Raw genomic sequence first — 13,860 nt, 5'->3', positions numbered from 1 at the left:
TATAATATAATATAATATAATATAATATAATATAATATAATATAATAAACTATTTACCATTGGGAGGGATGAAGGAGAGAGAAAATCTGAAACTCCAAATTGTAGAAAAAATGAATGTTAAGAATTGTCCTTACATGTAATTGAGGAAAAAATTATATATACATACATATATATGTATATATGTGTATTTGTGTGTGCATGCATGTGTGTATAAATGTGTGTGTGTATATATTTATACTTTGCTTAAAAATTTTTTTAACAAAGCATTTCCATATTTTATTTATTTATTTTGTGAGGCAATCAGGGTTAAGTGACTTGCCCAGATCATACAGCTATTAAGTGTCAAGTGTCTGAGGCTGGATTTGAACTCAAATCCTCCTGACTCCAGGGCTAGTGCTCTACCCACCATACCACTGAGCTGTCCCCATTAAAAAAAACAAAAAGCAAAAACATGAAGGGTTGAAGAGAAATTGTATGAGGTAACAAGGATAAAAAAGCTAAAATATTAGGTGTAGTTAAAGGAGAAATAAGTTATTTTATTGTGTTAGGTAATTTCTCTACTAGAAACATAAGACTTTTCTGATACTTCCCTCCTACTCCCAACTGCTAGTGCACTCCCTCTCAAAACATCTTGTATTTAACTACTTTATATGAATTCTCTTTAGATTTATCATGTATGTGTGTGTAGGTGAATATATATGTACACACATTTGTGTCTCCCTTGCTTAAATATAAACTCCCTGAAAGCAGAGATTGTTTCATTCCTTATCATTGTACACTCTGCTACTAGCATGCCTCACACATAAGCAGATGCTAAATAACCACTTGTTGTTGGACTGTATTTAGCTTTTACTGTACTATAATAGACATGGTAGGGAAGGAATAGCAGAGCAAAACAAAATCCCTGAATCCTAGGTGTGTGGTATCCAAATGATAATCTTCATGATGCCCCAAAATGGAATCAGCTTAAACATGCCCAAGTGGTAAACAAAAGCAGTTCCTAAACAGTGGTGTCAAACTCAAAGTGAAACAGGGGCACTAAATTGTACGTAAAGATCCCTGGGTCAACCACATATTTATATTATCTATGTTCTAGGGCATTTTTTGTTTATTTTGTTAAATCTTCTCTAGTTACATTTTAATATGACTTAGCCGAAACTCAGAAGTGTGGCAGGCATGTTTGACACCTCTGGTCTACAAGCCAGTGCCACTTTCTGACATACACTAGTTGAACTGATAACAAGCACATATTAAACATCTGTCTTCCTATTCTTTACCTTAGTAGTTCCATCTGCATAATAGGCAATTCATTTCTTTGGTTTAACCTATAAGATGCCTTCTGGATATCAGAAGAGAACAGCCAACTTCGATCATTTGAACACGGGGCATCAACTAACACCTAAAGAAAAAAAGAGACAAAAGATAATACAAAATTATATGGAAAATATGATGGAAGACCTGAAACGATACTATGGCAAGGCAGTTTGCCAACTTTAAAGTGGTATGTAATGAAAGCTATTATTATTACTATGTGCTTTTTGGGAATCATTTTCCAACATTCAATAAAGGTTTGGAGAGACTTGAAGAGAATAATAAGATTTGCCATTCCTTTTCCTAGAGGAAAACAATGCATAAAAGTCATTCATTTTTTAAAATATTGCTACCTTATTTCTGCTTTTAAAGCATTTAATTTGCTGAATGTGTTTCTATTTGTTTCTTGAAATCCTTTTAAACTTTAATTATCATTATCTATTATTTTAACATGTCATTAAATTAAAGCAATATTGTACTTTTTTTTCTTTTTTAAAGACTGGGTCTCCAGACTTGGACAGGCTGGAATTATAGGGACTGCTCATAGGCCCAATCCTATTATAAATTGGCAGGGAAATTTTGCCATCTCCATTTCTGACTTGAGTCAATTTGCCTTCTGGGCAAGCTGATGGCCAGGGGCTCCCAGGGGAGGATGATACCTAAAGAAAAGTCATTCAATTGTTCACACTCTAACCAATGAAGCTCAACACTCCTAAGCTCAAGAGATCTACACTGCCTCACCCTTCCTGTAGCTGGAATTACAGTGGTGCACTACTATGCCTAACTACACAGACATACACACATGTATATATGTATAGTATATTTATATAAAATCTGGCCTTTCAAAGTTGTGTATGTAAAAAACAAAAAAGCTCTTTAATCTCCCAACCTCAATGGTATGAAATACTTCAGTCAAACAGAATATTAAATGACTACCACAAATATGAAAATATTTCAAATGAAGACACTTTCTATTTTCGTTTTATTAAAATTCCTCAAGGCAAGAGACCATATGGGTGTGTGTGTATGTGTGTGCATGTGTGTGTGTGTAGGGAGTACAGGGAAAAGCAGTAGTGATATTTAGAATCACTTTGCCCAACATTATTGAATTACCTTGTCAAACATTTCAGGTTGAGTATCTCCTATCTCTCTCCCATCCAATTCAGACACTTTTATTATATTTGTCAGGGGTCGTGGGATAAAGGATTCTAGTGTCTGCTTCAACCACCTTGATCTTCCACTGTCATACTCATTACAGTGAAAATAAGCTAAAAAAAATTATGATAAAGATTTTAAACAATAATATTATAACTGTTTAAACTTTCAACTTTGCTATGCAGCTTTTATATAAAGTAATATAATTATACTTCTTAATATACTAAAAGCTTTCATTGTCAAGATTTATGACATTTTTATGCATAAAAATATAAGTCACAAACTATTTACACTATTGGTGGAGCTGTGAATTGATCTACCATACTAAAAATAATTTGGAATTTCGGTAGGTGGGGGCTAGGGGAGAAGTGACTGAATTGTTAAAATTCTTTGATGATGACAGTCCCACTGCTAGGCATTGTAATAGTAATGGCATTTAAAGATTCCCCTGTATTGGCTTGGTTTTTGGTTTGATTGTGTTAAAACCCAGAGCTTGTGAATCCCACTTGTGGGATGGACTTGTTGACATGAAAAGAGAGGGCTGAAGTGGGAGGAGCTGGTGACTGAAATTTAGAGAGACACAAGAAAAGAGAGAGGCAGAAGAACTCTTTGGAAGCAGCATCTTGGAGGCAGAGAGAGACTGAGAGGATTGCTGAGGGCCACTTTGAATTGCCCAGGACTTTTGAGACCTGCCGCCCAGAGCTGCTAAGGACTGAGGAGACATGGCTGTTAATACTGGTAGTTTGTCTGTCTGTTTTGATGTTGTTTTGCCAGATTTGTCCACTGGTAAAAGACAGTCCTGTTGTTGCAGAGGCTTGGGAACATTGCTGTTGGTTGAGAAGCCCTGAAGAAGGATTTTCTTGTATGTTTACAGAAATCCTGGAAGAGGGTTTTGCTAATGTTTTCAGGGGTCCTTGGACTGTTCTGCAGACAGAGGATGAATTAATGAAGAGACTGACAATGTATCTTGTGGCCTTGCTAAGCTTTGTCTCCCCAGGAACAAAGATTGCTGAGAACTTGCCTCATGTCAAGATGAAGAAAAGAAGTCCATTTGGGTATTAAATGCTGTGCTTAAGCTTGTTGTAACTTTGGGGTAGATTCAATTGTGATCCAAGGGTGGGGAACTTTTGAGCTTTTTGTGTTCTATGATTGAACAAATGAATGTACTTTACTTATGTTTGGAAACTAATCTCCATTTGAGAAGAGGGGCTTTGTGGTGGACTAAATGAAGGTACAGCCTAGGGGTGGAGTAGTATTTGGAGATTATTTAATCACACTTAGTAAATGCTGTATTTTGAATGATGTCATATTTTGATCTTCTCTGTTCTTAATTTATCACTGAATAAAATGGAGAGCACCTATGCTGGTATTTTGAACCTTGGGAAGTTGCCTTTGCTTGGCATTACATTACAGGCATATAGAACAAGAAAGTAAAAAACAGAAATATTATAAATAGATATACAAGACAGACAGACATACATCTATATATTCACAGGAACACTTTTTGTTCTAGCAAAAAATGGAAGCAAAGTGGGTACCTATTAGTTGGATAATAAACAAATTCTAGTATGTGAATATACTGAAATAATGCCACATTTAAGAAATGTAAATTACTAATTATAAACTGAATTATAATAAAAAAATAAAATAGCTCTGAGGTTTATCCTCTACCACATCAAATTAAAAAGGGATATATTTAATTTTGGAGGGTCTGTGGGAAGACAAGATAACTAGTGAAACTATGAACTGGTACAATAATTCTAGAAAATATTTAAATTATGCAAGAAAAGTCATTCAATTGTTCACACTCTAAGCATCTAGCAAGGAGATCAATGATAGAAAAAAAGGTCTTTTATGTAAAAAACAAAATAGCTGACAGCAGCCCTTTGTTGCAGCAAAAACTGGAAACAAAATAGATACCTATCAATTTGGAAATGGCTAAAGAAATAATATATAGGAATGCAACAGAATATTATTATTTTTTTAAGCAATCGGGGTTAAGTAACTTGCTCAAGGTTACCCGGCTAGGTGTTTCTGGGTGGGTGGTAAGTGTCTGAGCCCAAGATTCCATCTCCAGGTCATCCCAACACTGGAGCCAGTGCTCTTACTCGCTGTGCTACCTGGCCGCCCCACAACAGAACATTATTGCACTGTAAGAAATACAAAGATGAAGAATTCACTGAAACATGGAAAAAGAAAGCATGCAAAGAAAGCAGAAATAAAAAAACAAAATACACGATGTCAACAAAAGTATACACTTTTTTCCTTCTCAAACCAACCCTTCAAAGTCTTTCTTGTAGTACAAAAGATAACACTAAAAAACAAACTTTAGTGAAGTGCGATGCACAGTCACAGTCCTGGAAAACCGATGATGAAACAAGACGTACTTCTCCTCTTAAGGTCTTAAGCATGTGGAACTCTGGTTATGCTATCAGACATGGCTGCAACATCATTCAGATTTCCTAAATATTTTTCTGTGTTACAAGGAAGAGTTCAATGTATAAAACTGTTAAAAGGAAAAATAACTGGGTGGAGGGAGCAGGAGGGGAAGAAAGGATTATCAAATTCCAAAAAAGATAATAAAAATAAAAAACAAACAAAACAGAAGCATGGATAGGTTGCTTCTGTACCAATGAAAGGCAGAATCACTATCATTGAGATCATGGATGTACTGATTGAATATTGAAAATATCCCACTTTAGGGGTGGCCACGTAGCACAGTGAGTAAGAGCACCGGCCCCAGAGTCAGGATGACCTGGGATCGAATCTGGGCTCAGACACATAGCACCCACCCAGAAACACCCAGCCATGTAACCTTGAGCAAGTTACTTAACCCCAATTGCTTTAAAAAAAAATCCCACTTTAAGGAAAATTCTTTTCTCAAGGAAAGCTCACTACCTAGCTTTTCACATTTATATGTAGTAAAACCATAATTCTACATTAATGTTAAAATATTTGTACTGTTACAGATGAAAGATTATCACAGCTATCAAGTGGCATATTGAATACTATAAAAAGGATAAGTTTCTATTTCTGAGTATTATAATTACAAAAAAAGAAAAAAAAGAAAGTTATAAATATTTTTTCCCCTTTTCAAACAAATCCTCACAAATCTTTCTCTTTTTTCAATCCAGTTCTTTGGGAGATAGAAACCTATCAAGAGTTCTAATTATTACTAAACACATCTCTGTACTTACCACAATGTGTCACATGATAAGGGCTAAAATATCATTGAATGATCTCTCTAAATATTCTCAACAACAAGTGTTTTCATTCCTATGTAAATTTCTCTCTCATCAAAAAGTTCAACTTTAAATATAGAGCATATTTTTAAATAAGTTATTACTTGAGAAGTATAGTAATATAGTTGTTCAGTAAACTTCTAAAACCAAAGACCAGAAGCATTTTCATTAAAATTATAGTTTCGTAGATTTGTTAATGAGTGATTTTAAATGGCAGGATGAAATATTAAACATAAGTCATTCTACCTATATATATTTTATTCTTAAATTTTCTTAGAATTTAAATTATTTTTATTTGGGTTCATTAACTGACAATGAAACACTTATTTTCTATTGTTTAAAGTATGTATGTCAAACTGAGTTGATATAGTATGGGAACTGATAATGCACTGTGAATGATCTCAACGAAATGGGTCTAGACTTGCCAATCTGATGCATTATGCCAATTTACTGCTTAAATTAACTATAATAAATCAAATCCTAAAATTTTATTTCCAAAGAGTATAATAAAAAGGAAAAAGAACTCTCATGAGCTCAGACTTCTAATAGACAGCTTTTATTCCTTAGAGAAGAACTTAAGGGGAAAGACAGAATGGGGTAAATTATCTTACATAAGAGAAGCAAGGAAAGGCCTTTACAATGGAGGGGAAGAAGGTGACTGGTATGGATTTATGTTTTGCATGACTACATGTATATCCTTGTCAAATTGCTTGTCTTTTTAGGGAGGAAGGGAAGGAATTTGGATTTATAAAATTCTGACTTGCATTCATTTTGCATTCTAAATTCAAGCACTTCATCTAAACCACTACTTCAACATTGATTTTTCATCTTTGGCAGTTTGCAGGATGTGAGGAAAACATCAGGATTGTTTTGTTTTGCATTATTTGGAGCATTCTTTCATATAGTTGTTAATAGCAATTCTTTGAGAACTATCTGTTCATATCCTTTGACCACTTATCAGGTGACCATGGCTTTTGGTCATTCCGTCCATCCGTCCGTCCGTTATCTGTGAAATCTAATGCAAAAGCCTTCCAATATTATATATCCATATTTTATCCTTGCAATTGTCTTTATCCCTGATTTGGTTAAGACAGCTCACATAACACAGCTATTGGAAGGCTTTTCCAAATAAAATTCATATACCCAGCATAAGAAGGGAAGCAGCAGAATATGAAAAAAAAAATCTTTGCATTAAATTGAAGTAGTTGTGGAAAGATAAATACACTATTACATTGTTGATTGAACCATGAATAAATATAAGCATTCTATAAAGCAATTTGGAATTATGAAAATAAATGAGTAAAATGTCTTGGCCCCCAGATTCCACTGCCAGAACGTAACGAAGACCATAGATTAAAAAAAAAAGCATCATATAGAGAAAAATATTTAAAGTAGAACTTTCTGTGGAAGGAAAGAACTAGAAATATAATCTCATCACTTGGGGAATGGTTACATAAACTGTGATATGGTTACATAAATTGTGGTACATGAATGTAATGGAATATTAGTTACTGTTATAAGTGGATGAATATTCTAAATGAGAGGTATGGAAAACTGGAAAAACTTGCATAAAAGGATGCAATACAAAGCCAGCAGAGTTTTAAAAACAATATACACGACTACAATAATATAGATGGAGATAACAATAACCACAAGCAAAAATATATGGCATAACCTTGACCCCACAAAAGAGATATGAGAAGATACCTCCTTCCCACTTGTCTGCAAAAGTTGAGAGTCCACAGGACATAATATATACTGTCAGGTTTTTTTCCCCAAGTATTAATTGGTTTTTGTCAATTTATTTCTTTTTGTGTTCTTTTTTCTTTTAAAAAAAAATTATTCTCTAGGAATGGGAAAAAAGGTTTGGAAGAAGGAAATAAAGAGGGGAAATCTAGGCAACGTAAAAATGGAAGATATCAATAAATATATATTTAAAGATAAGATAGTAGTGAAATGACTACTAATTCTGACAGAATTTGTCTTTTCCATTTCTAATTGCTTTTTGGTACCGAAATTTTCCTTTAATGTTAAAAAGTAACATATGGTCCATAACACATGTAAAGGTTAGGATAGTGTAAAAAAATACTAATGAATACAGAAGTGAATGAAAGAAATACCTTTTATAAAATACTAGTACTTTATCTCCAGTTATGCTTGTCGCATAAATGTCCATTTTTGAAACAGGTAATTTCTCACAGTACAGAAAGTAAAAAAATATTAAGGTTTTTATCAGAAGTTGTTGCATATTTTTTTAAGAAATTTAAAAAAATCTAAAATTCAATTAACATTTGCGCCAATGTTTTAAGATATTATGCAAAAAATGTATGTATATTACAAATACACACACTCCTTTCTGTTTTTGTTTTCCATAAATGGAAAAACAAGGGATTCACGTTGTTCTCCTTGGTTGAAGGATGTCAAGTTACTCTGTTACATAGTGCACTAGGTTTTCCACAATTCAAATTTACTCTCACATTTCTACTTAATCTATCTTTAAGGCACTGATTATCCTTTGTATGTGGCACACTAACTTAACACATACTAAAAAGAAAACAATTTACCTGGATTGGCACATTGTAGAAGAGCTATTGATTTACCCCCAGGAGCAGCACACATATCCAAAATTCTTTCCCCATTTTGTAATTCCAGAGCCAACACTGGGAGAAGGGAGGCAGCATTCAGAAGATAATATCCTTTAAGTTTACCAAACTGATGTCTCTCTGAAGGTATTTGTCCAGGAATTGTATTAATGTAGCATATCAGTGATTTAGGGCAGTAGGGAAAATATCCTTGAAGAAGGGTGTGATATCTCTTGAGGTATAAATCTTTCTCTAGCTCAAATGGATAACTGAATCTATTAAAAAGGACGGCATATTGCCAGTATGCTGGAGATGTTAAGATATCCCTACAAACAGATAAAATTAGGAAAAAGATTAACATTATAGACACTGATTTTAAAAATATTTATCAATTACAAAGGCAAAATCCAAGTTTAATCTCCAGCTAGTGGCTCTCTTGAGTAACTAGGTAACAAACTGACTTGTCTTTATACCACTTTCCATCTATCCAAATAGGGAATGCCATCCAACCTAAAGTTAATTCCCATCTACTCTGCATGTGACTCCTTAGTTCTGATTTATATCCCTTGTCCACCTCAATCTGCATGTAAGCTCCTTGAGGGCAGGGGTTGTTTTTGCTTTTTATTTATCTATTCAGCACTTAAGAGTACAGTCTCTAAGTAAGCACTTAGTAAATGTTTGATGATTCTGGACATTTCTGCTTCAATTTTTTTTTTTCCTTAGATCTGTTATTTCATTAGTACAAGGGAACTCCTCAAGAAGAAACTCCTATCAATGTATATCAGTAACTATTCTATAGTTTAGTCTTTGACAGCTGTCTGGAAATTTAAGGGGTAAAGTGCCTTGCCCAGAATCACACAGCCAATATGCAACAGTTCTTCCTGACTTGGAGACCAGTTCTTTATCCACTACATCACACTGCTTCTCCATGCTTCTATTAATGAATCCTTAATTTTTATTATTTTTTTGGTTTTCATGTTACATTGTTGATCTATGTTGAGCTTGTAGTTCACTAAAAACCCCAGGACACTGACTACTACAAGCTACCTCTTCCTTATCCTGTACTTGTATAGATGATTTTTAAAAAGAAATCAAGTATAGGACTTCAAACTTATTTTTATTAAGTGTTCCCTTACCAGCTTTTGGTCTAGTCCAGACGTTTCAAACACACAGACCTCCCTGAAGTGTGCTGAACCAGCTTACAATGCAATTTAACAAACTGCATTTTAAAAAATAGAGTACAGATGATGTTAATGTGTAGCTTTCTAAGTCAATATGTGGTCCACAGTGATCCTTACATAAGATTTAGTGGCTCCCCATTTCTATTTGTGTTTGACATCACTAATCTTAGCCTGCCAATCTTTTGGACATAAAGGTCTGTTACTCACCACATCACTATTGCTCCCAGTATCCTGTCATACGTAATTTTGATAAAGATGTCATCAAAATCATTAATAAAAATATTTCTCAAGAGGATCAAGTACAGAGCCATAGACCAATCTACTACATACATCCTTTCACATTAACTTTAATCCATTCACCATTCCTCTTTGGGTCTAGGAAAGTCAATTAGTTTCAGATTTTATTTAGGGCAGCAAATGCACTTGCCATCTCCTCATTTAACCTTGGCTTTAAAACAGGACCCTGCATAGTCCTATCTCTTTTCCTTTATATGATATCACTGACCAGAATCTTTCCCTTCTTTGGATATTTCTCTTGCCACAAACATAAAAAAGCCTTTTCAGTTGTCTTTAATACTCACTGCAAGCTCTGTTTGTTCTCTATTTCAATGTTCCTAACATTTTAGTGGGGACATGCCATACTTTCTGTATTCATCCTCAATCACATATTCTTACTTCTACCTTCTGAATCTTTAAAATTTGAGTCAATCAGTTATTTCTCTATGTCTCAAAGAGAATTTCTTCAAAAAGTTCTCCCTTATCTTCCTCAGCATTTATGTAGTTAAAAAATACTTTCTTGAGATTATTTTATCCATCAAGCTGGATTTGCCTGTAGAATTTTAGGCCATGGGACCCTACCCATCCTCACTCTGAAATCTTTGAAAATCTGCTCTCTCAAATATTTTCTTTTTTCCTCTGTGGAAAAATAATTGGCACATACAAGATTTATACCCTTGACTTTGGCCTCAGCAGCAGCAATTAGGTTAATCTCTTCAGAAATGAAGAGATTTCTAACCAGCATAAAAGTGAGTCATCATGAAACTTACAAAACGACCAAATTTCTTTCAGCTCCCTGTACATATGTTAAATGTTCATCCTCATTTTCTTTTGTCTTTTTAAAATGTTTTGGAGTTATCTTTTCCTAGATGAAATAAGTTTGAAATAAAGGCAGTGAAAAAAGGGGGAATAAAAAGAAAAAAAGACAATGCCCTCTAAAGGGAAACTTAAGAAAGAAAAACCCATGAGGCACTATTGTACTTAAAATAAGTATTTTATAACTTCAGAAATTAAATGTTAAACACTTATTTTCTTACTTAAAGAAATGAAAAAGTTTATTTATTAAACTGTGGTTAATTCAGTCAACCACAGAAATCTTGCTGGGGTCAGTAGGAATTAAAGCAAGTAGCTAATCCAGTTAGAAATATATGACTCAAAATACAATTCAAATTAGGTAATTCTCATTACTCCACGATATATCATCTCCCTGATTTTCCTGAGACTTAGTTCCTCCTTCCCACTCCCATTTAAGACAAAGTAGAATAGCTCAGTTTCACTCCCCATAAAATTATATTAACATAATCTGAAAAGTATCTACAATCCCAAATTATAATTCTCTGGCACTTTCTCTGGTAGAAATAAGATTTCATAGCATTCATTACATGTTTATACTAACCTAACCGTAATCCATGAATCTCCAAGCTCTTTGATATACTGCTTCTCAAAATGATCCAACACAACTTTGCAAATCTGTTTTGTAAGTTTCCTTTCTGCTTGTGGTTTCAGCTATGATAGAGAAACAAGAAAAAATTACTGAGGTATACTGGAGTTATTTCATATTTATTAAGCATAGACCACACACAAAAAAAAACTGTGGAATTTTTCCAACTATTAAAATATTTTAAATTGCTTGCTAGAACATTTGGGGGGGAGGGGTTTGAGAGGCAACCAGGTTAAGTGACTTGCCTAAGGTCACAATGCTAGTTGTCAAGTGTCTGAGGCCTAATTTGAACTCAGGTCTTCCTGACTTCAGGGCCAGTGCTCTATCCACTACTCCGCCTAGCTGCCCCTTCTTGCTAGCAATTTTATTTTTTTGAGCAATCGGGGTAAGTAACTTGCTCAAGGTTACAAGGCCAGTTATTTCTGGGTGTGGTGCTGAGTATCTGAGCCCAGATTTGACCCCCAGGTCATCCTGACACTGGAGCCCGTGCTCTTACTTGCTGAGCCACCTGGCCGCCCCGATTGCTAGCAATTTTTAAAAAACACTGGTGCAACATTAAGTTTCAAAAGCATAGAATTAACACATTCTTTAGTCCTAAGTAGTTAAGAAAATCGAAATAACCTTTTGGAGCAGCAGGGGCACTGGATTTAGAATCAAATGTGGGTTCCATTCATTGGTTTTTGACACTGCTTTAAAACCGTACCCAGTAATCTCTGGGATTGTTTCACCTGTAACAGGGGGAGTCTAATCGCCTGCCCTGGCCACCTCACTGAGCTCAGGGTTACTAAGCCACTTTAGAATTCAAGTCCAGAAAGGTCCTTAGGGATCCCTTGGTCAGCCCCGCAGCATCTTTGTAGATGAAGAAACTGGAGCCCAGAGAACTGACTGACCCAAGCTCACACAAGTTAATAGTAGTTGTGAGATGCACGATGTAACTGAATTTGTTTTCCGTTTCTCCATAATTTGCTCAAGGCTGAAATAGGCCCCTCCGGAGAGGCTGACAGAGAACAAAGGGTTAACATTAGAGTTCCTCTGGAAAGCCCCTGCGATTGAGGAGACACCGTCGTCAGCCCTTACGACACCATTTAATGAAGAGATGCTGGAAAGGAACGCCAGCGTCCCTGCCGGGCACTTTACCTACGCGGCCGTCAGATCGGCGCAGGAACCACTACTCCAGTTATTAAAACAAACAAACAAAGAACGAGGGACGCATCCCAGGCACCAAGCTAGCCCGCGCCTCCCACGCCGCTCCGCGAGAAGCACCGGGCGCCGGGTTCGGGGTGGGAAGCGCGAGGGCCAAGGCTCCAAAGCAGGCCCCGCCCGAGGGCGTGGCCGGCGCCGGTACCAGGCCCTCACCCGGCTCAGCGCCATCCCGCAAAGCTGGCTCCGTGGAGATGCGCGGCAGGGTTCCGAGGGTCTCACACTCCGGAAGCAGCGACCACTCACGACGTGGCAGGCGCAAGTCTTTCACTTCGGGCCACGCCTCGCTGCTCCCTTGCTCCCACTCTCGGCGCTCTACGTCCTTCCTGTTCCCGCCGGAAACCAGGGCCTCCTCTGGCATCAAACCTCTCGCGGGGACCTGCTGATCCCGCGATATTCTCCGAAGCTCCGGCTAGCGCGCGTGACGTCATCCCGGGCGGCCCAGCCGCGCGGAAGGCACGTTCCTGGATTTCCCCGAGAGAATGGGGTCGGAGAGACAGAGACAGAGGGGGAGAGTGCTTCAGCGCAGATTTGTGGTGAAATCCAGGCAGTTAATGGGCTCCTCTTCCCGCCGAGTGGTCCTCTCCTCGCTAACATATAATTATATAACACATAAAATTCAGAACTTTTTTACCATCCAAAATTCATACTGGACGTCACTGTAATAAGCGCCAGCGTCCCTGCCGGGCACTTTACCTACGCGGCCGTCAGATCAGCGCAGGAACGCCTACTCCAGTTAGTAAAACAAACAAACAAAGAACGAGGGACGCATCCCAGGCACCAAGCTAGCCTGCGCCTCAGACGCCGCTCCGCGAGAAGCACCGGGCGCGGGGTTCGGGGTGTGAGTGGGGAGCAGCAGATTGCGGGTCCTGAGACAAAACCCCGCTTCTACGCGGAGAAGTGAAGCCTTGTGCCTCCTGCAACGGACTAGGAGGCATCGCGCGGATCTGTAGCAAACATTTAGGAGCGCTGCGGCTGGGGGTGACCACTGGGGTGCGTGCCAAGAATGAAGCAAGGCAGTCCCCGCCTACAGGGAACCCGACACCGCCTAGACGTCAGCCTACTGGTGAAGTGGGCGTGGGGGGGGAGGAGGAAACGGAACCGACAAGTCCAAAACAAACTCATCATTTCCTATCCTCAGCTTAGTGCCCGGTGGAGTGCCACCAAACAGCAACTACCTGGCTGCGGGAGGAAATATTATTAGCAACCGTGAAACCAGCAGAACGTGGTCCACAAAAGACTACATGTTTTCCCCAATTGATAAATGGTATGAACAGTTTGCTGAGGGAGAAATTAAAGCTATCTATAGTCATATGAAACAACGCTCTAAATCACTATTGATTAAGAGAAATACAAATCAAAGCAACTCTCAGGTACCACATCTCACCGGCCAGAATGGCTAACATCACAAAACAGGAAAACGGTAAATGTTGGATATATGGAAAATTGGAACACTAATGCATTGCTGCTGC

At 37.3% G+C, this 13,860-nt stretch overlaps 1 protein-coding gene across 1 annotated transcript; it reads right to left on the bottom strand.

Annotated features, from left to right (window-relative positions):
- Positions 1 to 1,092: 1,092 nt before the first annotated feature.
- Positions 1,093 to 13,571, bottom strand: NSUN3 (NOP2/Sun RNA methyltransferase 3). Its single transcript, XM_069107202.1, has 5 exons — positions 12,545 to 13,571; positions 11,144 to 11,253; positions 8,273 to 8,616; positions 2,425 to 2,579; positions 1,093 to 1,399 (listed from the first exon to the last, which is right to left on the bottom strand). Exons 1-5 carry the CDS (start codon positions 12,557 to 12,559, stop codon positions 1,274 to 1,276), a joined length of 750 nt encoding a protein of 249 aa, XP_068963303.1. The 5' UTR covers positions 12,560 to 13,571; the 3' UTR covers positions 1,093 to 1,273.
- Positions 13,572 to 13,860: the final 289 nt, after the last annotated feature.

The sequence above is a fragment of the Petaurus breviceps genome, unplaced genomic scaffold (assembly GCF_028583685.1).
Source record: "Petaurus breviceps papuanus isolate PSGF00001 unplaced genomic scaffold, PetGlider_PUasm1.0 88722, whole genome shotgun sequence".
In the NCBI taxonomy this organism is placed as follows: Eukaryota; Metazoa; Chordata; class Mammalia; order Diprotodontia; family Petauridae; genus Petaurus; species Petaurus breviceps.
The sequence above is the reverse complement of the archived record's forward strand: the minus strand, read 5'-3'. Positions and strand labels throughout refer to the sequence as shown.

What these genes read in the sequence shown, in the direction of transcription:
- NSUN3 (XM_069107202.1), bottom strand. An exon ending in TCTACAATGTGCCAATCCAG is followed by an intron (nt 2,580 to 8,272) that starts GTAAATTGTTTT and finishes AATTTTTTTTAG; the next exon opens with CTTATTTTCACTGTAATGAG. An exon ending in AACCTGAAATGTTTGACAAG is followed by an intron (nt 1,400 to 2,424) that starts GTAATTCAATAA and finishes TTTTTTCTTTAG; the next exon opens with GTGTTAGTTGATGCCCCGTG.